Source organism: Fusarium keratoplasticum, chromosome 6 (assembly GCF_025433545.1).
Source record: "Fusarium keratoplasticum isolate Fu6.1 chromosome 6, whole genome shotgun sequence".
NCBI lineage: Eukaryota > Fungi > Ascomycota > Sordariomycetes > Hypocreales > Nectriaceae > Fusarium > Fusarium keratoplasticum.
The window spans coordinates 1,007,094-1,029,364 of NC_070534.1; the positions used below are offsets into that span (position 1 = coordinate 1,007,094).

The window sequence follows — 22,271 nt, forward strand, 5'->3', positions numbered from 1 at the left end:
TCCTGGCAAACATCATCCGCGGAGTGTACTGACAAAGAAAGACATCTGAATTATCCCATAGCGTTGGTTTCGACGCCGCAACAGTGTAATCCGCGAGCGGTAGAGGAGGGAGCAGAGCCGCCGGCCAGTGGAAGGAGGGAGCACCTCCCGATGGTGGGTGTGAATTGAGAGGGCCCAGGGTGCTGGGCCGGAGCACCCCGAGCCAGAGTTTGAACAGAATGTTTCACTGTCTTGGTCAGCTCCTGATAGCAACGGAAATAAAAAAAAAAGCAGAAGAAACTCACAACACCAAAGGCGAACTCGGCGAGGAGGCGGCCCCCCGCTTGGTGGAAGGGCCCTGCCCCGTCCCTCCCATGGACACAACACCACGGGAGCAGGGCCCTTGTTGAACACCCATATTTTCGCTGAGTAAGAGGGGGGCCGCCTCGGAGAAGTGCGACGAGGGGTTTGTCGGGGGGCGGCCAGGAGGCCGCAGCCGAAAAGGAGGCTGTTGCAAGCTGCTGTTGATGGAAGAGAGAAGAGGAACGAAAGGATGTTGGGGAGGGGAGAGGAGGTTTTTGTCAGAGGAAGCAGGAGGAGGAAGGTGCGTAGAATTTGCCACTACCCTTCCGAGAGAGGAGAGTGCCTCTGCCTGTGGCCTTGTGCCGAAGGGGGGTGCACGATCGATCGAGACACCACACAGCACATTAGGAATCTGTTGGGGCCTCAACAGTTGAAGATGAGTAACTTGATGGCATGTAGGTGCCTGGAAATCAATAGGTAGGTAGGTAGCAGTTTGACATCCCATTGTTTGTCCGAGTCCTCGCTAACCTGCTCGGCTACGCATTGCATGAGCCCGGTCATTAGAGTGCTCAAACACCCAGTGATACCGCTATCTGGATGCCTGATCCCGCCGATACCTCACTGCTTTTCCACCGGAGGTCGTTCCCCGCCGTGCTATCATTCCACGGCAGCCAGTTTCTTCAGTGTGCGGCCAGGGCGAAGGCTAGTAATTTTGCACACACGCCGTGGGGATTAGACGCAAGAAGTGAGCTGTTCTTGGAATTCTCTACATAAACTCATACCTAAGAAGGGCACACTCCAGACAGGGTCATTCCCTACCCACGTCTTCGGGCATGCCAACCCCTTGGTGTGTTGTCGCAGTGCTTGGTAATAGGTCAAGGTAAGGCCTGAAATAAAGAACCTTTCTGCTCGAAATTGCTGAGCCGGAGAGCTTTTCACAACGGCGCGTCAGCATAGAGGACACCGATGTCGAGGAAGTTGACGTCGGGCAGCTGACGGCTGTAGTCTCCAAGTGTCATTGCCTCGCTTCTATGCAGCCAGTCAAAGAACCTGTTGCCAGCTCGGTGCAGACATGAAAGATTGACGGTCATCTTTTCGTTATTGGGTGTGTCGTAGCGAATCGTGATGAGGCGTGAGGAGGCCTAATAGTGGCACAATAGACAACACTCCCATAACCAAGTCTTGAATAAGAATTTCGAATTTCCTTGGATAAAGAAGTTGAAAAAACATCATGGCAATGCGGTCAGGCAAAGAAAACAATGATTCAGCAATCGTCAACCCTTTACATTCCCTCTGGCTCTATCTGTAAAAAACCAAACATATATAATTAGATGGCCGTAGCCCCTTGTCCTCCAGCCACCCTCTTCTTCACCATCGTTGTATTCTCATGTGGGCAGCCAGCAACCCCACAACCCCATTAGAGTGAGGAAGAGGTACTGTTGGATGGTTAACAAGTAGCCAACCGACCCCCGCTACACGGGCGAGGGTGATAGCTACAAGTTAACCACCAACAGTACCAACTCCTCACAACAATGAGGGAAGGGAGCTGCAGGCTGCCCACCAGCAACGGACCGACAACTCCTAATGCACCACAACGGCACAGCCTCCCCAGTTGCGAGGTGGAAAGGTGACTGTGCCGTCGGGTCTCCATGAACTTACTGTTCATGGCTATCATCAAGTTAGAAAGATTTCATACCAAGTCAAACAAGGTAAACTTACTCGTCCTCCAGGATGGGACACATGCCTGGGTATCTCTAAACCCGGCTTGGCTGCTCATGTGACCTCTTCTCCCTCATCCTCCGGTGGTGGAGGTCCATGGCCTCCTTGCCGATCCTGTCCTTGTACTCAAGGACGAATGACTCGGTTCTACCAAGATGGTAGAAACCTTCGTCATCCCGAAGGTTCCCAGGGGCCATAATACTATATAACCCCCGGTTCCAGTCGAGGACGATCTCCTTCAGAGCCCTGACCAGGACTGTCCTGTACAGGAAGTCCTCCTTTGCGGCGCCCTCCGCTGGGAGCGGAACAATCCTCTCGATGATGGTCTTGAGGATGTGGCGCTTCTGGTCTTCGACCAAGAAGGCCCGGCGCTCGGTCATGTAGGTCTGGCGTACATTGAACCTCGCAAAGGCACGACCGCGAACTTGGTCGCGGGTCATGGGCTCGTCGGAGAACCGGCCTTGCGCTCGGCAAAGAGGCTTGAACTCCTCTACCCACTTTCGGTAGGCGGGACGCTGCTTCATCCGTCGCCGGTCGTTGGCGCGGAGAGCCGACTCGGTCTCGTCGGCGGAGGGAACCCAGAACGTGACGCAGTTGGCCACATACTCGTACATCTGGTACAGGTCCCTAAAGGGACCTGCCCAATACCGGGTGTACGGCAGGCCAAGGAAGTCTAGGATCTCGCCTGGGTCCCCGGTGACCCAGACCTTTGACCTCTTCCTGTCGGCGTCCTCGATCTCCGGGATGCGCAGCCAGAGTCCTTTGTCGTCTACGGTTAGACCGTAGGGCTTGATCACGTTTCCCAGGAGTTGCCATATGTCTCCATGGGCGTGATGGAAGAGCATGTAGTGCAACCGGCTTGACGAGTCGAAGACTTGGACGTCGACCTGGATGTGAAGACGACGCTCTCGTGCTGGGGTGATGGGACGGCTGGACGGGAGATCAGGGGCGAAGCTGAGTCGGGAGAAGGGGGCAGAAACAGACTCCTAAGGTGAAAGTCAGCATTTATTTTTGTCTAGTCTGTCAGTAGAAATAACAAACCTCTTGGGAGTTGCTGTTTTCATTGGTGGGTTCTTCCCAACGCGGCGGTCCTCTTCGGGAGTAGGGGCGAGCGGAGCCTGTCCGATGTCATTAGTTTCTGTTTCACAAACGAGTTCAAATTAGACAAAAGATTACCTGACCGGGAGCGTCTTGATTGTCGGGGGGCAATCTGTTCTGGGTCTTGGCGAACGGGAGGAAGACTTCTAGATCTGCCGCCTCGTTGCTGGGCACCACTGACATGTCTGAACTCTCGATCAGGGAGGGTCATCTCGAGCTCTGTTGAACGAGGCCACTGCGAGTATTCTTGTCAGTTCTTCCTGTACAACGCAATCAAGTCTGAGAGGCATGAGGTCTTACGTCTGGACGCTGATTCGGTTTGGCATGAGTTCCGTCGAAACGAGATCTTGGAAGGGGGAATTCGGTAGGAGTAACAGCGTTGGAGTGTGCAGAAGGAACAGCAGGGAAAGAAGGGAGAGTGGGAGTGGTAGCAGTGACAGGGGTAGAAGGAGAAGCATTGCTAGGCGTAGAAACACTGCCGTAAGGAGAGCGAACGGCGGGAGCAGAAGCGCCAGGATGAGTAGAAGTGCCGACTTGAGCAGGGAAGCTGGGATAAGGTGAATTGCCGATCTGCGCGGAGAAGCTGCGAGGAGTTGGAGAGTCGATTTGAGCAGAGGTACTGGGACTAGTCGAAGGTCCGGCCACGGCATAGGTCGGCTCTTGAGGGTTAGGCGAGTCGGAAAGGTGTTCGAGGTCGCGAGGCCAAGGGATAGCAAAGTGACCAGACGGCTCCTGAACTCCTGCATCTTCAATAACGGCTGTAGCTCCGAGGACAGCGCTGATGTGGTCAAGGTACTCCCTTCTGGTGTACTCGTCTCCTTGGCTCTGGAATCTGGGACCCGTCACGAAGACGTCGACGTCGCCAAAGTCCTGCTTTGCCGGTCCCTCGATGGGGAAGCGAACAACAGAGAAGGCCTTGGAGAGTCGGTGTTCCACGCGTCTCTTGACTTCATGGTAGACTGAACCTGGCATCCGCGGCGTCTGCAGGGGAGGATTGTGGTTTGCGAAGGCTTTGCCACCCATGATGACGGATAGGCAAACAACAAAGGGGGAGGGAGAAGTGTGTGACGGGACAAAGAGGGCAAGCAGAAGAGGAACACGGTACGGGCTTGGTGGTGCGAGGGCTTGTGATTGAAATGTGAGGGAGAACAAGTGATGTTTTTGCGAACGCGATGATGCTCGAGGAGGGGAAGATAACAACCAACGAGACTTGTAGCAGACGGGGAAGATGGCCGCTAGCAGAACGTTGTGGTATCTAGTATAGAAGAGGAGAAAGAATGAAGAGTTTGCAGAAAGAAAAAGAATGTGGTCGCTGAAGGGGAAGAATGTTTCGCGGCGTGACTGATTCAGCGTTGGAGGAGAGAAAAGGTGAGTCAAGTCGAGGCCTGAGAATTTGGGCTGGTAGTGGCTGAGGCGGAATCAAGGTACCATCTGTTAGAGGGGCCGGGCGACCTGCAGCGATCACCTCTACACAACAGTACCGCCACACTGCCATCAGCACTAGAACAATAGCATCCAACCCAACACTCGAAAAAAAAAAAATCAAGATGACTTCCGAGGAGAACGAAGAATGGTATGCCTGGACCTCCAAGAACTTTTGTATTGGATCCTGGGCTCTTTTCCTCTTTGTGTGCTACATGATGATCTGGCTGGGCATCTAGGATGTGCCTGAGTGGCTGCCATGCCTGCGAGCCATTCGCATGACCAGACCCATGTACCGTTAGGTCTGGCACTTCAAGGTATGAAACCTCATTCAAAAGTTGAACAAGAAGATTTTCTAACTGGTGAGATTCAGGGGATTTCTTCAAGTTGCGGTTCGAACGAGAAAACCGTCCCCAACCTCGTCATTGTCGCTCGACCTCTCGAGTTTTTTTTTATTTCCCTGCCTCGACCACGAGCAGAACGAGCACTGTTATCACCCAGCGGCGGACTATGAATCCTCTGGAAGCTTCAGGAGAACGTGTGGAATGATATTGGTTCCTGTATTTAATACAATCGAAAGGAACAGCGTTGTGCTGCAGGAGGCAGCCGAATAGCACTCTTTCCCACTCCATGACACTGCCTTGCCAAATTCTCTGTGAAGATTAGAATCGCCCTGAACCCATTTTACAATTATCTAAGGTCGTCAAAGTTCATTTCGCTGTTGAAACAGTCCCAGGTTGCCCGACGTCGCGCCAAAGAAAAAGTGAAGCTTCTCGAAGCCCCCACTGGACCCTTTGTCCCGGGCGCCTGCAGACTGCAGGCTGCAGGCTGCAGGGTTTGCTCGGCTTGTGCAACCGTGGCGCCGTTGCATCAAAGATATTCTTCGACTAGCTCTACCATGTAGTTTCTAGAGTGACACCGTGAGTGGATAGAGAGATGTGTGTGGCCCTGCCGTGCCAATATTGTAGGCGGCATCCATTGCTTCTGGCGTCTTCAACGCCTGCCTCCAGTGGTGACAGGCGCTCTGGATACGCGTAGATCGATAGCATTAAATCCACACTGTACGCTAAAAATCTGGCTAGCTCAAGCCTTCTGTGCTCAGAGCTCCGTCTGCCATGGGGCTAGACCCTTCCCGCCTACTTCCTCCCTTCCGCCAGCCATCGTCAAGGCCACTCTCCTTTACGACCTTAATCCTCGGCACGACTTCCGCATAAAGACTTCACGCCACCTTGAGCAGTTTTTGGGCCACTCATTTCTGGTCTCGAAAGCTTGTTCCTCAAGCTATATAGTACCGTACATGGAGCGCCGTAGACCAGATGAGGCGCGAAAAGTATCAAACACAAAAACCTTGAGCCTTAAATCCGTCCCGGTCAACTTCCCTATTCCTCCCTCGGAATCAAATGCAGTCGAGGTCCGACCTGGACTTCTAGACCATGTCCCTCCCGGAACAAGTGGAGTTACCGTCCAAGACTTAGATCCTCCCCTGATACTACCCGAGTCAGATACAGATACCGTCGTCCGTAGATGGTCAGTCAGTATCTGTCTGTGTCTGCAGTGAATGCAGAAACCATTCGGGAGTTGTCGTCCAAAAATCAGATCCTTTGTCCCCGAGTCTTGGCGGAGACCCTCGATGTTAGATCGTTAGTCTCTGTCCATGTCCGCAGTGAATGTAGACGCCTTTCGGGATCAACGCCAAACTTGCAGCCTCTGCCTCTCCGAACCAACCGTGCGAGATTGCCATTAGATCATGGGTGGATCGTCATTACCACCTGGTGGCCAGCAAAGCCCCTTGATCTCCCCATCTTCCCAACCAATCCACTAGACTTTTTCGCGGGCGACGGGTGGCTTCTCGGGTCGTGGGCCGCATGGCTTAGCATCGAGAGGCTTTCTACCATAGACGACGTAGCTGGACATCTGGTCAGCTCTGTGGTGCAAGGAGTGCAAGTGACTTACAAGGGCATGTAGCTGTGCATGTTGGGGTTCAAGACCTCTGTCTCGGCCTGGGCGAGAATCTCACGGTAGTAGGTCTGATCACCACCAAGAGCGTTCTGGCACATGTTTCTGAAAGTGGTCATGGCCTGATCACGCCAGTTGAGCAGCTCAAAGTTTCCAATCTTCTGGAGATGAGGGTTGCTGGGCCATGGACCCATGGGGAGCTTGAGAGCACGCTCGACAACGTTGTCGAATCCGGCCTCCTCGAGGTATCTCTTCCAGCGGATGGGCTCCTAGCCCGAGACGTTTCGCTGCTCTGCAATCTCGAAGTTGAGCTTGCCCACCTTGACGTAAGCAGAGTCCTTTGGAAGGGTACCGTCGTCGGAACGAAAGTCGGGGATGAAACCAGAGATTTCAAAGTAGGCACCGGGCTTGAGGGCACGGTAGACCTCTTGGACGAGGTTGGGCCAGTCGTAGATTGTCATGGTGAGCTCACGGGCGTGGATGAAGTCAAAGATGGACTCGCCCCAGCGCCACTCGACCTCTACGTTGTCGATCTTGGTCAGGTCAGCATGAAGAGGGCCAACAAGGGGCTTGGGGCTTGGCGGACAGCGTACCTTAAAGCGAACGTTGGGTGGAACAATCTTGGTCTGGAGTGGGAAGAGATCGACTCCGATGATCCGAGCAGAAGGGTAGAGCTCGGCCATATCAACAGCCCAGATTCCAGTGCCAGTACCAAGATCGAGGATGGTCTTGGGGTACTTGGGCAAGGGAGACAGGTGCAACTTGTTGTCCAGAAGCATCGTGTATTTGCAGTGGCCAAGGTCATGCTTGACCAGCTGCCAGAGGGTTAGCCGATGTCAACAAACAATGAGGGCGCACTCACCTCGACGTTGTTGCAAAGTGCCCATCCCTGGCTCTGAGTCCAGGTGTCGCCATGATTGACATCTTTCTGGAGCTCCAGGCGAACTTCCTGAGCAATTTCGGCCAAGTGACGTGTCATGATGCTGTTGGGGTACATGCCTCGAGGCTCGTAGTCAACCCAGTGGATCGGCTCGATGTAGGTGACCTCAGCAGTCAGAGGAATCACCGACATGAACTCGCTGATCCGAATGTGCGCGGGACGATCAAAGACAACGTTAGCAGGTGCAGAAGAACTCGCCTCTCCGTTCTTGTTGTCGCTGTTTGGGTCATCTTCCTTGCGCTTGCGACGGAAGATGCGCGAGACGCTCCGGAGGAGGGCACCGGGCTGCTTCTTCGGCTCCATGTTTTCACGAGCGATTTCCCCCTTGAATCAGGTTGAAATGGTGAGGCTTTCGAAGCTATTGTTATTGTCCGCGTGTTGTGGCGGAAGATGGTGCGGGATGGAGGAGGAGTCCAGGGCTGCAGCCTGCAGGGGATGTTTTGAAAACCCCTCCCGCTCGCAGTAGTATTGCCAGTGCCAAACCCAGCAGCCCTGCTTCAGTGAACTGCAGGGCCCTAGCCATGCATTTTCCTCCTATAAAATTCCTAAAAAATCAGCCTGTACTTGATTGTTACACCGACGAGCGTACTGTACAAAGCATTGCCTTTATTCTCGCTGCGTTTACCTTGTCACTATGGCCCTCCCTAGCAAACAGGAAGTCAATGACCTTGTGAATGGCCTTGCACAGGCTGCTCAGGCATACTCTGATGCTCCGGACCTTAATGGGTACATGTCCCGCGTGCACGTTCTGGAAAAAGCCAGGGCACTCACAAATGCCCTCATCACGCCAGACCAGAAACCAAACTACCATGGCCTCAATGTAAGTCAGAGCCCATTCTACTCTTTTACATGTCTCCTACATGCATACTATCGCTTTTACCGTCTCTAGATCGCAGAGCTGGTCGCCATCCGAACCTTCATGAGGCTCAAGGTCCTCGACGCTATCCCCGCAAGTGGCTCCATATCCCTCAAAGACCTCTCCCAGGCCACCGGCGTGCAAGATTCGCTCCTTGGTGCGTTTGATTTTCTTTAATACCTATGCCACTGTTCCTTCGACTAACATCCCTCTTCTAGAGCGTATGGGACGCGTCCTCGGTCGGTTCCTATCCAACTCCTCTCTTCACCGCCCGTTCTGACAGCCCACTCCAGTCGCTTCCGGCTTCCTCGACCAGACCGAGCCCGATGGCGGAGAGTACAAGCATACCAAGTTCTCCCTAGCATACATCCTGGACAAGCCTGCCCCTGGGCACTTGTTCCTCGCCATGTAAGCTTCCCCTGAAACCTGGGCATCATGGTCGACATCTAACCTCCTAGGTACGACGAATGGTTCAAACACATGCACAACTTTGACGACTACCTTGTCTCGAAAGGCAAGTTTCAAGAACCTCAGGACCCCCTATACAACCCGTACACTGCCTACTACAAGCAAGAGGGAACCCCTGTTTGGAGCATCATGATGCAGCACCCCGAGCGGTTCCAGGCCTTTCAGACTGGTATGTCAGGCATTGACGTTGCAATTCCGGTTACTGGTCACTTTGACTTTAGCTCGCTCAAGAATACTGCTGAAGAGGAGACCAAGGGGGCCGTGGAGCTTGTCGATGTCGGGGGCGGCGAGGGAGTGGTTCTTAACAAGATTCTGGAGGCTCACCCTGACCTCACACCCAAGAATTGTGTACTTCAGGAACGCCAAGAGGTTATCCAACTTGCCAGGAGAAACGAGAACCTCCCTGAAAGTGTCCAGCTTGTCGAACACGACTTCATGGAAGAACAGCCCATTAAAGGTAGAAGCACCAGCCAGTTGCACAAGCCCGTCACTAACACGAGACTCCAGGTGCTAAAGCCTACTTCATGCGCATGATACTTCACGATTACGCCGACCCAACCAGTACCCAAATACTCTCCCGCCTTGCCGAAGCAATGTCCCCCGACTCCCGAGTCCTCATCTGCGAGATGGTCCTACCTCCACGCGTGGGAGAAGCAGACTTTGCTTCTGCTGTCCTTGACCAAGCTGTTATGACCATGGGAGGCAAGGAGCGAACGGAAGAGGGTTTCAAGAAGATTCTGGAGGCTGCTGGTCTCGAACTCGTCCATACCTGGCGTGTTCCCGGGGTCCCTGGTGGGTGTGTAGAGGGGAGACTCAAGAGAGCATCTTGATGTAGTTGCTCTAAGTCAAAGGATTGTCGAGTTGGATACTTGTGATGGCCGGACTCTAAAGAATGTCTATTTAAGTTGCCCGAGACTTGGTCTCTTTTTGGACGCGAGCTAGCCTACACCGTGACAACTTGGCCTTTTTTTTTTCACCTACAGCTACCGTTCTATCTCTCGTACACCTTGAAAAGAACTAGCAAAGTAGTCCGAGGTCAAATTGCATTCTCTTTCACACCCTGAATTTCAAAATATGCTTCCTTTTGATTAGGGCAAGACCTTCTGAGAAGACTCTGGCCAGTGTCAGCGCCCCTTCGCCCTGAGCAATAACCGTCAAGGGGATGGGATCCGAAAATCACTCTGCATGGTAATTATCCGGACTTGAAAGGATAAATAATATTAAAAAGTGCCATTTGTATCGTTTTGGCTGCAAGAGAGAGTTTGATGAGGTGGGAATCGAAGAGTGTTGCCACTGCAGCATGCGACCCGTGATACCATCCACGGATCATGGATGGTGGAGTGTTGTAGATCAATCGGTGCCTTGCCCTACAATGTACTGATACTCACCTTGGGTCAATTCCAACTTGTTAAATCCATGTGATCTAGACCTAAGGTAGTTGGAGAATACAGGTTCAGTCGGGATCCTCGACGCATCTTAGCTATCCCTGTCCACTTCCCCGACCTGCGGCAAGGTTTGGTCGAAAAGGGTACCAACACGAGCAAGCACAAACGAAATAATGAGTCAATCTAGTACAATGCAGTTAGACTTGATTTTGATCTTGTGCTGATAACTGTGTCCTTCGCTATAATGCATGGCACTCGCTGTCTTCATGACAAGGGAGGTGCTCTACTCAACAATTCCGACAAACCAACAATGTACATTTGTCCCTGACCAGCAGTGAATCTGTCCCTGAATTCTTCAACGCAATTGGCCCATCGCTCCCGGTCATCACCTTTTGCGTTTGTGGTAGATGTGCAATGTGTACTGTGCTCATGTTCTGTTGTAGCCGTGCGAGAAGGATCTCTGTGTGTCTCTTTCTTGAGGGAATCCGACAAGATTCTAGGAAGGGCTGGTTTTAGATCGGTTCGGATGTTGCGAGAGGAATGATTGTTGTTGTTGTCGTCAGTATCAATGATGTCTTCAAAAGAGGCTAGCAGCCACACTTTCTGGTCTGCCTGGTACTGCGATCTGTCTCTGTAGGCTTGAGCCTGACCGTTGACCCGCACATAGAGAAGGTCTTTGTTGACAAAGGGATCATTCTGCTTCCTCCTTGGATCGTCCTTTTCGCCGTCGGTTGACATGGCCAGGGCAGGGTGGCTGGCTGAGATAGGAACTGGGCCGGGAACATGCCATCATGTATTGATGACTGTGTCTTTTGCTGTTATGGTTGATGATTCAGTCGTCTTATGATAAGTGGCAACTCCAGGATAGCCAAGTTGGCTTTGGTTGCCAGAAAAATAGGGAACGAACGATGAGGCAGCATACTGTGGCGGGATCCTGGCGTTCATCTGCGCCGCGGGCATCTGGACTGGCCGAGCTGAGAACGGTAATTTGTTCTTTTTTATAGCTGAAGCCCGGCCCTTGATGGGTTAACTGAGCCAGAAGATCGAAACAGAAGACTGAGATAAGAACGGCTCGGGAAAATGAGTGGCTGAGGCCAGGGAGCCTGGGGCATCATTCCTGGATGAGGGAAGGCTGCGTACGGGATCGCAGGCTGAACGGCCATGTGGTGAAGGTATGGGCCGAAAGACGACGTGGGGTATCGCGGCCGGATATCATCACTAAGATGATCCCCGTTGAGAGTCTCAATGGAAGACCCGGCTTCCTAGTCCGGGTCGAGAGTCCCATTCGAGTAGTGTATCACAGGCCCGTCTTCCTCCTGGGGTTGGTATCCCCAGCAGACCTCACACGTCTTCTCAAACGTCTTGTCGTTTCCACATCCGAGGCAGGTGTGGATTCGCGGCAATCCCAGTTGTTCTTTCACGCTCTCGGTGCCAGGAGGCCAAATGTAGTCCCTCACGGACTCCGTAGCCGGGATGCAGTCGAAACAGATCCCTCTCCAAGATGAACCAAAACAAAACAGGAAACAGGAAACAGGAAACAGGAGACAGGAAAGGGGAAAGAAAAAAACAGGAAATATAACACATGATGAACCAAGACAAACCAAAACAAATCAAAATAAACCAAAACAACCAAAACAAACCAAGAAAAGTAGCCGAGCTGGGGCCCCTGGGTGGCGCATAACCGATAGGGACGTACTGGGGGTAGTACCCGGGGACAGCCATGGGTTGTTGAGCTGGCATAACTGGGAAGTAAGGATATCCCATAGAAGCCTGGGGAAGGTTCCCAGCGTATGAGGCGGCGTCCATCTGTGCCGCGGTCATCTGAACCGGCTGGCCTGGGAACAGTGATGGGAACATCGGGCCCCGAGCGGTGGTGTTCTGAGGCACTGAGTGCCAAGCGGGGAGATGATGTGGGGGTGGACGATGGCTTTTGACTGTCAGTTAATGCTGTAGAACTCTTTCCACGTCGTGGAGCTCTTACCGTATCATGAAATGCCCTGTTGGCTTGTAGGCAAGAAGCCGGCGGCTGAAGAGCGAAAGGCAAGCAAACGCCCAGTCGTCTGGGGCTCGTTGTTGAACTGGGGAGGATCCCCAAGAAGCCGGCGGAAGCCCCCTGAAACGAGTGGTGGTTGGGCCCCATGGGCGAGGGGCGGATGGAAGAAGAGCGCGCCACAAGGTTTTCCATCGTGATCGATGGAGATGGGAGGGGGCTCCTTGCCGACACCAAAATAAACCAAGACAAACCAAAACAAACCAAAAAGAAGGAAGACCCAGAGGGAACGGCAGATGATTCTCAGTGGTGACAGTCTGCCGAGGTCGAGAACGGAGGAGACCTTGCCGATTGACTTGAAGGGGCAAACACCAGCCGAGCAGTCGCAAGGGCCACAGTAACCCTTCTAACGGGGAAGTCGTCTAACATTCCCCGGAGGCAGCCGTCTATGCGATAGGGTGTGAGTATGTACAGAGGGAGTAGAGAGAGCATCGCGAGACGAACCTTGTGAGGGAGCTTCTCGGGGGGGCCTCTAGCCATGGCTATGGCTTTTCAACGGGCTGTAAATCCCTTGCGCTTCATGAGCGCAAGCGACGAGAATTTCTATTACTTCTATCTTGTTAGCTACCTGTGTTGTCACAAGAGGTACCGAGGCAAGGAGAGACGGGCACTTACCATCGTCTTGACCTGGTGGCCAGCTTGGCTTTGGCAGAGGATGTCCAGGGCCGTGGTGTTCGCAGTGATTCAGAGCCGGAGAGAGAGGAGTAGGCGAGGAGGATGCGAAGAGGAAGCAGGCTTTAGGAGAAGCGTGAAATGCAGCACGTCGAGGATGAAAACCATGATGTTGGTGTGAGAGGTGCGAAAATGAGGTTTGTGGGAAGATTTTTGTGTGGGTGAGAAGGAGGAAGGAGGGAGATGCACCCGTATGGCCTCGTTTACAGTCATATAGCCCTAACTCCAGCGCACGATTAGGGCTGCTGCCTCGGGGCATCTTCTCTGGGCGAGCCTCTCAGGGGACGGCGAGGCTGGTGAGGCTAGAGGGGGGGCATACGGGTGGCAGGTCATGTGCCGAGTGGCTGAAGGACTCTACGGGCACACATTGAGGGAGGCCACGCTCGTCTGAGGCTCTGGTCCCTGTGGTCGAAGTGCTCGAAGCTTCTACGATCGATTGTACGGGCACCGGATGCCATTTCAGCACGCACTCGTGACAAACACGACTGTGTTCCTGAATGCTAGTCCCTCATTGTCACCAGAAGGACTTTGATCGATCCTTGAGGGTTGTTCATGGGCGTATGTGCGCCTCAGACTGTATCTCGCCGATGTAATTCCCCGGAGAAGCTGCTCCAGGTCTACTGTGCGCTGTGACCCCCCTACAGTTGTCTGCTGACTGGCTTTCGAGTCTCCCCCTCTCTTCTACTGCCAGATTCTCCCCTTGACGCGAATTAAAATGCGAAAGAGGCTTCGAAAACATTCCCGTACCGCCCAGACGTCGTCAGGCTGGCGGCACCTTGCATCCATCGGGTGTGCCGACACCACCTCTACCACGAAGCAGAACGACTGCCGATGGGGCGCGCAAACCTCCTATCAATACTGCACTGCACTTCGCTGAACGAATTCGCTGTCTCGTCGAAGCCTCTAGCGTCAACAGCGATCGAACGGATATTCAGGGGCTACCTAACGTGCAGCAGCCCTCTCCTCGGCCATCGCGCCGTATTACGCAAACAGCATCGAAACTACCAAAGAAATCATCGGGGGCCATACTTTGACATCTTCTCCATTGCAATTGGGACCTTCAGGGGCGGTTGCCTTAGCAGGTGCTCCATGTAAATCAAAGATCTATTATATCCAAAAGATTCTCCCTCCTGTACTTTAAAACAGCAGCTCTGAAATGGCCAAGAACACAGGGACAGCTGCCAGAGCAAGACCTGGGGCCAAGCCAGCAGCACCATTGCCAGGAGCGGCTGTGGCTGTGGGTGTTGAAGTCGCAGCTGACTCGGTCTCTGAAGCAGTCGAGGCAGTTCCAGTCTCGGTTCCAGTCGCGGTTCCCGTAGACGCTTCTGTAGATGTTCCAGTAGCCGTAGCCGTGCTCGTGCTCTTAGTTCCCTCCCTAACAGCCTTCTCATACTGGTCCACGACATACTCGACCACCTCATCACCATACTTAGACACATACTCCCCATGCACATCCTCATCACTACCCCGATCGCAGTACGTATCTCCCGTATCGCAGTAGGAGCGAATAATTCCAGTCTGGGTGTACTGATCCTCGCACAGCGTAATGTTGGTGCGGGCAAATACCTGTAATTCAGTCAGCCATTGGAGACTATGGTATGGTGTCACACGGCCAAACTTACGCCGTTCTTCTCGCCGGTGCCCTGGTTGTACGACGCGTTGGCCACGTGGCTCGGGTCTCCGAAGATGATGATCGCAACGACTGCTTCAATTAGTTACTGCGGCATGCGGGTTTTCGGCGTGAGTGCTCACCGCTGTCTTCGACTAGATCCGTAGAGATGGGCTTGTTGTCTGGAAAACTGCCGCCGCTTCCGCCACAGAATGTGTCTGTAGCGACTTGACCACCCTGCATGGCATTAGACATCGTTCGAGTTGTACCAAGAGCAGAAAACTGACCTGAGAGTAGCCAAAGACTGCAATCTTTCCATCCGGGCACGAGCTGTGATAGTTGGTGAGGAGCTTGGTCATGGCTTCGACACCGGCAGCCTCAGACTCATCGTAGGCTGGATCAAGGAACGTTGCTGGATAGTCGAGAGGCTCGACGATGGAACCCTTGACGCGGTCGGCGACATCCTCAGCGACCTCTCCAGTGATGCCAACGCCTTTCTCCTCGCCTGTGCCTCGCGCGACAACCATGTACAAGCCATCGGCACATTCCACATTTTTGCTTTTCTGGGCGAGAGCGGCGGCGACAAATAAAGCCGAGGGAAGAGTAAAGGGACGCATTTTGAAGAGAGAGGCTGGAAGTGTCGCGTGAGAGAGCGATGGACGTGTCTTTTTGATGGGCGAGAGAAGACGTTGACAACACGAGACTTTTGCAGAACGAGGCCAGCTGAGCAGATCAGATGCAGCTGAGAGACGAGCTGCCGTTCTTGTCCTGGGTGGGTTCGTTATTTATTTGTTGGTCTCGCCCTCGTCCACGCGTCCAAGCTCCCCCGGAGCTTGGCATGGGTAAGGAGACCTTTTGGGCCGGTCCATCCGGGATGAGTCGCCAATGGAGGTTTAGTGGCCCCCGTAACCCCGCAAGTTGGTGATGGTGCCCCTGGTCCCGAGGTTCCTTTTCGACCTTTAAATTGAAGCTTGTGAGGGAGGGGAGGGGGGAGATTTCATGCGGACGCTGCCGGTATCCGATATACATCTTGTTTGTCTGAGATTGACCGCATGGAACGCACGCGAATGGGTGGCATGCCTTGATGCTACCACGTTGGACTCGGCTCGGATCGTTTGGAATGTGGCTGCATGACAAAGGACGTTAGTTAGCGGGTGACGTCGAATTAGAGTCCATGAAACCGTTTCTTTGACCGGTTACAAGCGTTGAATCTTGGTTTGACAGTTGAACTTTGTTGCAGCCTGACATGCATTCACAAAGAGTGCCCTGTTTCTTCGACATCATGAATGGGTGCTGCGATCGGCTTCCCTGCAGTTTGCAATTGAAGGTGGCTGGACAATTGAAACACGATTGGTGCGAATGCTGGAGGAAAACCTTTCCCCTGTCACCCAATGGCAGAAAATGCCCAAGCTCTGTATTTCCCCCTTGCATACGTGATGTAAAAACACCACAAGTCGCAACATCCAGCTTTCTCACCAGCTTCAACCAAGGCATTGACGATCGAAGAACCATCCACACACGTTGCAGTCGAAAATCGATACATGATCTGAGCCATTGACTTATTCTCAGAGTAATACTGTCTTGATTTTCCAAACCACGTGCCCGATCCAACCTTGTTCTACGATCGGAATGCTACTTTTGCCACCTCGTTTGGTCAGCCGAAGATGTAAGACCTGGCCACATGCGGAGGATACAGCAAGAATCGAATCCTGCCAACAGCACACTGAACCTAGGAAGCTGATCTCAACTTAAAAAGAAACACCTCTTTCTTTGATAGCGAGTGGGCAGTCGATCGGGTTGCTATCATCTGGCACACGTTTGAGCTGGCAATCTGTCGAGCTGCCCAGGAGCAACACGCCCGAGTACCTGCGGTCTGTCGAGGTTATCACAGCTAGAGAGAATCTGGGTCACATCCATAATGGCAAGATTTGCGCGATGGGGGTCATGCGCAAAGTGCCAAATGTGGCCCCTTTACTTTCCATCAAACATCGGGGTTGACACACCTCGATTTTGAAACCTGTGATATTTTCTCATATGCCTAAAGCTCTGTTGAAATATGGAAAGGGACGTAATATCGTCACCAGAACCGCCTTTTCAGTCTCAACTTGCGAGTCTGTTCCCTCTTCTCCACGCCTGCTCAGGATATCCCGCCCACGTTCCTTCTTCATGCTCTGAGACACGACTTAGTACTTTAGAAACTACTCGTCAGGATGGAAGCTGAGACTTGATTGTCAGCGGCTGCCATGGTTCATCGGAGAAAATCAATCACATACCGAAGAGTGGGCCAGACAACAAAACGAGAGGAATCATTCCATGTACCACTGCGCCCCGAAAGAGCCGTCGTATGGCCTCGCAGGGCAAGTCTCTTTGTGAAGCTTCCTGTCGTGCTCGAGGCAGCCCTTACTGCAGTACCGAAAGATCCTGCAGCCCTTGCAGATTATACGGGGCTTCGGACTCCCACAGGTGATGCACGTCTTGCTGCAACAATGTCTCGTTGGAAGTTCGTCGACTGAGTGTCTGCATAGACTTGGATTCGTTCATGTTTGAGAAGTAGAGGGGGGAGAATACTTACCCAAGGCCGTTTCCAAGTCTGGGATCTCCTCTTGCACCCCGTGTCTTGTGGCGAGAGAGGGTTCTTGCGTACATGGCTTCAAAGACCCAGTGTTTGCCGTTGTTCTTGTACTCCTCGCAGGCGGTGAGGACTTGAAGTTGGTGAAAGGGAGAGACGAGGTGTGGGGTGAATGCCTTGGCGAATTCGAAGTGCACAGGAGCAATGACGGCGCCAACCCTCATGGCAGCAACGACAGCCAGGACGTAAGTGTAGCGTCCAGCTCCAAGAGTGCAGGGGGAAGACATGTAGCGAGCAACGATTTCTTCCAGGATGGCATCGAGCAAGCCATTGCCAAGCATCTCGGCGACAAGCTCCCTGTCCTCGACTAAGGGGCGCCAGATGGTAAAGGTCCGGTCTTCGTCTCCCTCGGCGTAGGCGAGTAGTTCTCGAGCAATATCGTCAATGACTTGGCCAAAGTACTCAGCATCGTCTGTGTGCAAGATGTTGCATCCCTAAGACATCATCTTGGCAGCTTGATCGATCGGTGGGAAGTAGAGAGTGTGTGAAGAGGTGACAAGTCTAGAGAGCTCAAGAGGAGCAAAGAAGCGAGTATATAAGAATGCATCATGAGTGATTCAATGTCGAGCAAGGCAAATAAAGGGATGATGCGAGTCTCTATAATTCCAAAACGGGACCAAGAGGCAAACGAGGCCAGTGGCAGAAAATGGAATCGGCAAATACGGTTGGCGTTTGAGCAAGCGGCCAGCACAACTGGGCACGGAGCAAACTGTCCGAGGGGCAGTGAATCAGCGTTGATACGGGCAGACATAAATCCTCGCTTACAATCTCCCACGCACACAAAATTCTCTGCCTTTGCAAAAACATCACCCGCTCTCTCTTCCTTCCACCTTCATCTCCCCCCACAAACAAGCACCACTACCCAACATCAACATGGCCTCATCAAGTTCTGCACCGCCTTCTCTTCCTCTCTAATTATTTGCTTCTCTTTGTCTTTCGCGCACTATGCATCATCATAAAACCACATGGCCCTCATAGGCCGCATCATCCTGAGCTGCACCCCCAGAGCAACACCAAACTCCTCGTTTCCTTGACGCATCGGACGCGCTTGCAAGACCTCCGCATTCATGGTCCTCTGCAGGTTTGCAAGAACTCCACATTCATAGTCCCCTGCAGGCTTGCAAGAACTCTACACTCATGGTCCTCTGCAGGCTTGCAAGAGGCTCTCTACGAGCCAGGTTTTCTGCATCACACCAGTTGCCAAGCGCTCCCTGTGAGCTAGGTAAGAACATCCCCCACCTTTTTCACTCAGCGATAACTAACCGCATGTTCTGCAATAGACGTCCCTGCGAGCGTCGCATTCAGTCATGGGGCAGCTCCAGGAAAAAATAGAAGGGACATGAAAGTCTCTGAGCTACCCCGTGGATCAAGCTCACTCCACTAGTCTCGTTCTTGGTCCTCTGCAAGCTTGCAAGAGCTCCTAGTGAGCAGGTAAGGATGACTCCTACCCCTCTGACCAAGCTAGTGAGAGCTAACCGTATTTTCTACCATAGACACCCCGGAGGGCCTCACGTTCAGGCCTCGGACGGTTGCGGGCAGAAAGAGAAGGGCCATGGCAGGCTCGGCGATTCTTCACATGTCGGGTCTCCCCCATTCTTTCTGCCTGCGGCCGTCCCCATTCATTAGGGGACGAACCCGCTCTGTATCAAACTGTTCAGGAGAGGTGAGTACATCCGGGATTCTTGAGCATGACTTCTCTAACAGCTTCCAGGTACTCTTCAGCTTCGACCACACCTTCCAAGGAGGTGGGGTATGTCCAAGGTCCCCAGTTTGAGCCCATGAAGGGGGAGAGGGAGGATATTCTTTTTTTTTTTTTTGGTTTGTTTTGGTTTGTCTTGGGTTGGGTGGTTCTTAACCCCAGGGCCCCCTCTTCCTCCCACGTCACTCTCGCGGGTTGGGCCCTGGTGTTAAAGACGGGAGTCTATATGTGGTTGATACGGATATTTTGACGGACTGGATACTTGTTACATTGTCGGTCTTCCGGCTCAGTTATCCCATCGAGGGCCGGGCTTCAACTATAATAAAGAACACATTATTGTTGCATTGTCGATTTGAACGGTATCGGATCACGACTTGGAAGGAGAACTGGGTCTTGACACCAACATCGAACAAACCGGGCTCTTTGTTATCAATTTGTTGTTATCAATGACGTCTCCAAAAGAAGGCATCGGGCACAATATCAAAGAACACAGTAATCAGCACATGACAGTATCAAGCCCACTGCTCTGTGGCCCATCCCTCTTTCACGTGTCTGACCCTTCAGTACAGTGATCATCTACCTGCATGTTTTTGTTCGTTATCGTGCTCGATGAGGTCATACCCTCCAGCCCAACCAACTTCGCCTTGGTGAAGCTATCACAGCCACACAGAGCTCAGACACTGGGTCGATCGACCAGGGTCAGGATAATGGCGCGTACCCCGACTCGACCAATCAAAATGCACCATCCCCTGTCCCAGGGCTGAAAATCCCCTGGGGCGGAGTTGGGATCCTGGGGCATTGCTGACGATCGACACTCTTCCTACCACATCTGGTCATTTGGAGCGCTCCATCGGAATTCAAGCTAAAGAGCTATCTCGAGCTCTCAGTATTTAAGAGCTTACGACCCCGCCAAGAGGAAGGTATGTTTGCATCATCGAGATATTGATATCGAAGACTTCTTCTCACCATCGTCAACACCAGAAACTCGACCTATCTACACATATAACACCTTCACAATGGGCCACGGCGACTCAAAAATCCCCTCCCCGCAAATGTCCCTCGAGTCCGCTCAGAGGGGCGTCCCTCCCGTCATCCGCGCCGCCTACAAAAAGTCATGGACAAAGATCATCGTCCACCTCGGCGAGCCTAACAAGGACCCTATCTACTGCCTTTCTCTTCCTCAAGGCTTCTACGGCCAGATGATTATGCATGACGGTCCCGATCCCGATTCCCCGGCCCTCGGCGGCGCAAAGCCAGACGGCTGGAGGGTCGACTTCAATATTCAACTCCCCGCCATCCCTGGCACCGACGTCGGGGAGAGCGTCGAGATCCTGCGTCACACGAGCAAGAAGTCTGAGAGATATTGGTTCGGTTTACAGGTTGGCGAGGGCGCGAACCGACATGTTGAACGCTTCGAGTGGCGACGTTCCCACGGCAGCGAAGTCAAGAGCGTAGGAGAGTCTAAGTGGGGATGGAAGCTGGTACGCCTTGGTAACATTGTGGACGACCCGAACGACGACGCTGAAGCTTCTGGCGAAGAACCAGATCGCCTTGATGGCTTCACGAGCGATGGGAAGGAGGTTGTCGCCGTATGGGCCGACGGCAGTATTAGCTGGAAGAACAAGACAAAGATTGGAACGTTTGAGCTCCGAGGGAGCGGCCTTACGGGAGAGCTGGGCACACAATGGGCACTTATGGCTCTCTTGAGCTGCATGTGCCAGTGGCAAGCGTTGATGATGACATCGTCGACAACGACAGCAATTGCTGCGACGACTTGAGGTCGTAACGGACTTGATTTGCAAGGGTATTGATTGGGAGCGTTTGGGAGCATGGTTAGGAGTTGGATAAATTGATGAGTTTGTAATATCACGATTAGGTTATTTACTTCAAGTTACGATACATCAGTTTAAACACCCTGCATTTGATACTCTTTCTCGATTCTAAAATTCAACCTTGCCATTCTTTGATTCTCATACCCAGTCACCCCATGTCATGATCTTCGGACCCTTCTAAAAGCGGTGACAGCTCCGTGAATCCTACTGCAACCCTGCGAGCCTCGAACGTCTTGGCAGCACAATATTCTCCAACTGTGCCTCTCCAAGTCAATGCCCAAGCCCTCCGCCTTACTCTGAGAAGAAATCGCCGGGTTCGAGGCCCTTTTAGCCCTGCAGTGTGCCTGCACAGCGAGGCGAGTTGGGCATTGGAAATAGCACTGGCAACTCGGACCGTCTAGACCGTCTGGATCGTATAGTAGACCATGAGCGTACGATAAATGCTTGGCCTTGCCATAAGGCTCTTTATTTAAGCCCTAGTGCCCCAAACTTTCTCCCAAATTCTGGCTCAACTGCGGAACACCAAAACCACCGCCACAATGCCGTCGCTCACAGAATACTTTGGCCACACCATCACCAACTTCGGCCCCCTCACCACAACATTCACAGCACCGTCATCATGCGCCACCGAAACGACTGACCGTATATTTTACGGAAACGCAACGAACCTCGCCATCCAATTCGGAAACCCCAAGTGCAAAGGCGGGTACGTGGGGGATTGCATGCCCTCTGGTTCGGTATACGATGACTATGTGACCTCGTACTGGGAGCGCCCCATCCAGGCATGGTACCCCTACTTCTCACCCGGATTGGTGTGTCCTCAGGGCTGGAGCACAGTTGGCACATTTGCTCTTGCTGGGAATACCAGTTCGGTTGATGCGAGTGGTGTCTTTACCAAGGATCCGCTTGATGGCTATGCTGGCAGAGTGCAGCCGTGGGTTGGCCCCGAAGAAGTCTGGTCCAATGCTTTGAAGCCATCTGAGACTCTTGCATACTGTTGTCCAAGGTAAGTCAAAATCATGCTTTCAATATTACAACTAAATTAATGCAACCATAGTGGATATACGGGTGTTGTCGGAGGCTCCTGCAATTCCGCCCTCGGCCCTCATGAATCATTCGACTACAAGTCAGTATGTAGAGCCTTTTACCCAAGAGGCGCCATCACCACGGTCTACACAGTCGAGGGCGCGCCGGTAACGCAAGGGATCTATTCTGTGGCTCCAGTGACGGAGAAATACACCACCACGACAGTAGCCATTGCCGATGTAACGGGCGAGGAAGAGATTTGGGGCGATTGGGTGGTTGCCACGGCGTATCCTGCGGTTGTCCTTGTCTATCAAGAAACGGACATTGCCAAGGCAAAGGAGCAAGGTGGAAGCGAGGGCGAGGACAAGGACAAGGATGACAACAAGAGCGGTGATGATGAAAATGCGGCCTCTACGTTATCAGTTCGGAGAATTGCCCCGGTTCTTGCGGTGGCGGTTGGTATGCTTGCTGGAGCTGGCTTGCTGATGCCTTGGTGAGCTTTGTGCCCAGATATCGACAATGGCACATGGGTATTTGGAGCATGTGTGGCTACGAGAACATGATTTGATGGGAATGGATGCATACGAAGATACCTTGGCGTGCAGTATGAGGATCATTTGGATAGATC

General features: G+C 52.8%; 6 protein-coding genes and 1 pseudogene across 7 annotated transcripts, besides 1 other annotated feature; 3 read left to right on the forward strand and 4 right to left on the reverse strand.

Moving 5' to 3' along the window:
- Positions 1–2,036: 2,036 nt before the first annotated feature.
- Positions 2,037–4,122, reverse strand: NCS57_00828600 (uncharacterized protein; the record flags this gene model as incomplete). The annotated part of the gene is made up of 4 exons (XM_053058107.1): positions 2,037–2,987; positions 3,043–3,119; positions 3,178–3,334; positions 3,400–4,122. 4 exons carry the CDS (start codon positions 4,120–4,122, stop codon positions 2,037–2,039), a joined length of 1,908 nt encoding a protein of 635 aa, XP_052911938.1.
- A 2,217-nt stretch (positions 4,123–6,339) lies between these two features.
- NCS57_00828700 (uncharacterized protein) lies at positions 6,340–7,720 on the reverse strand (the record flags this gene model as incomplete). The annotated part of the gene is made up of 5 exons (XM_053058108.1): positions 6,340–6,427; positions 6,475–6,746; positions 6,798–7,010; positions 7,071–7,292; positions 7,340–7,720. 5 exons carry the CDS (start codon positions 7,718–7,720, stop codon positions 6,340–6,342), a joined length of 1,176 nt encoding a protein of 391 aa, XP_052911939.1.
- A 331-nt stretch (positions 7,721–8,051) lies between these two features.
- Positions 8,052–9,571, forward strand: NCS57_00828800 (Methyltransf-2 domain-containing protein; the record flags this gene model as incomplete). The annotated part of the gene is made up of 6 exons (XM_053058109.1): positions 8,052–8,237; positions 8,307–8,430; positions 8,492–8,512; positions 8,567–8,681; positions 8,732–9,198; positions 9,249–9,571. The coding sequence occupies 6 exons, from the start codon at positions 8,052–8,054 to the stop codon at positions 9,569–9,571; spliced, it is 1,236 nt and encodes a 411-aa protein (XP_052911940.1).
- A 4,414-nt stretch (positions 9,572–13,985) lies between these two features.
- NCS57_00828900 (uncharacterized protein) lies at positions 13,986–15,074 on the reverse strand (the record flags this gene model as incomplete). Its single annotated transcript, XM_053058110.1, has 4 exons — positions 13,986–14,414; positions 14,471–14,550; positions 14,601–14,694; positions 14,745–15,074. 4 exons carry the CDS (start codon positions 15,072–15,074, stop codon positions 13,986–13,988), a joined length of 933 nt encoding a protein of 310 aa, XP_052911941.1.
- A 1,689-nt stretch (positions 15,075–16,763) lies between these two features.
- Positions 16,764–17,496, reverse strand: NCS57_00829000 (annotated as a pseudogene). The gene is made up of 2 exons: positions 17,030–17,496; positions 16,764–16,974 (listed from the first exon to the last, which is right to left on the reverse strand).
- Positions 16,764–17,496: a sequence feature.
- Positions 17,497–19,801: 2,305 nt separating this feature from the next.
- On the forward strand, positions 19,802–20,563 carry NCS57_00829100 (uncharacterized protein; the record flags this gene model as incomplete). Its single annotated transcript, XM_053058111.1, has 1 exon — positions 19,802–20,563. The coding sequence occupies one exon, from the start codon at positions 19,802–19,804 to the stop codon at positions 20,561–20,563; it is 762 nt and encodes a 253-aa protein (XP_052911942.1).
- A 593-nt stretch (positions 20,564–21,156) lies between these two features.
- NCS57_00829200 (uncharacterized protein) lies at positions 21,157–22,140 on the forward strand (the record flags this gene model as incomplete). Its single annotated transcript, XM_053058112.1, has 2 exons — positions 21,157–21,623; positions 21,675–22,140. 2 exons carry the CDS (start codon positions 21,157–21,159, stop codon positions 22,138–22,140), a joined length of 933 nt encoding a protein of 310 aa, XP_052911943.1.
- Between the last annotated feature and the right edge of the window lie 131 nt (positions 22,141–22,271).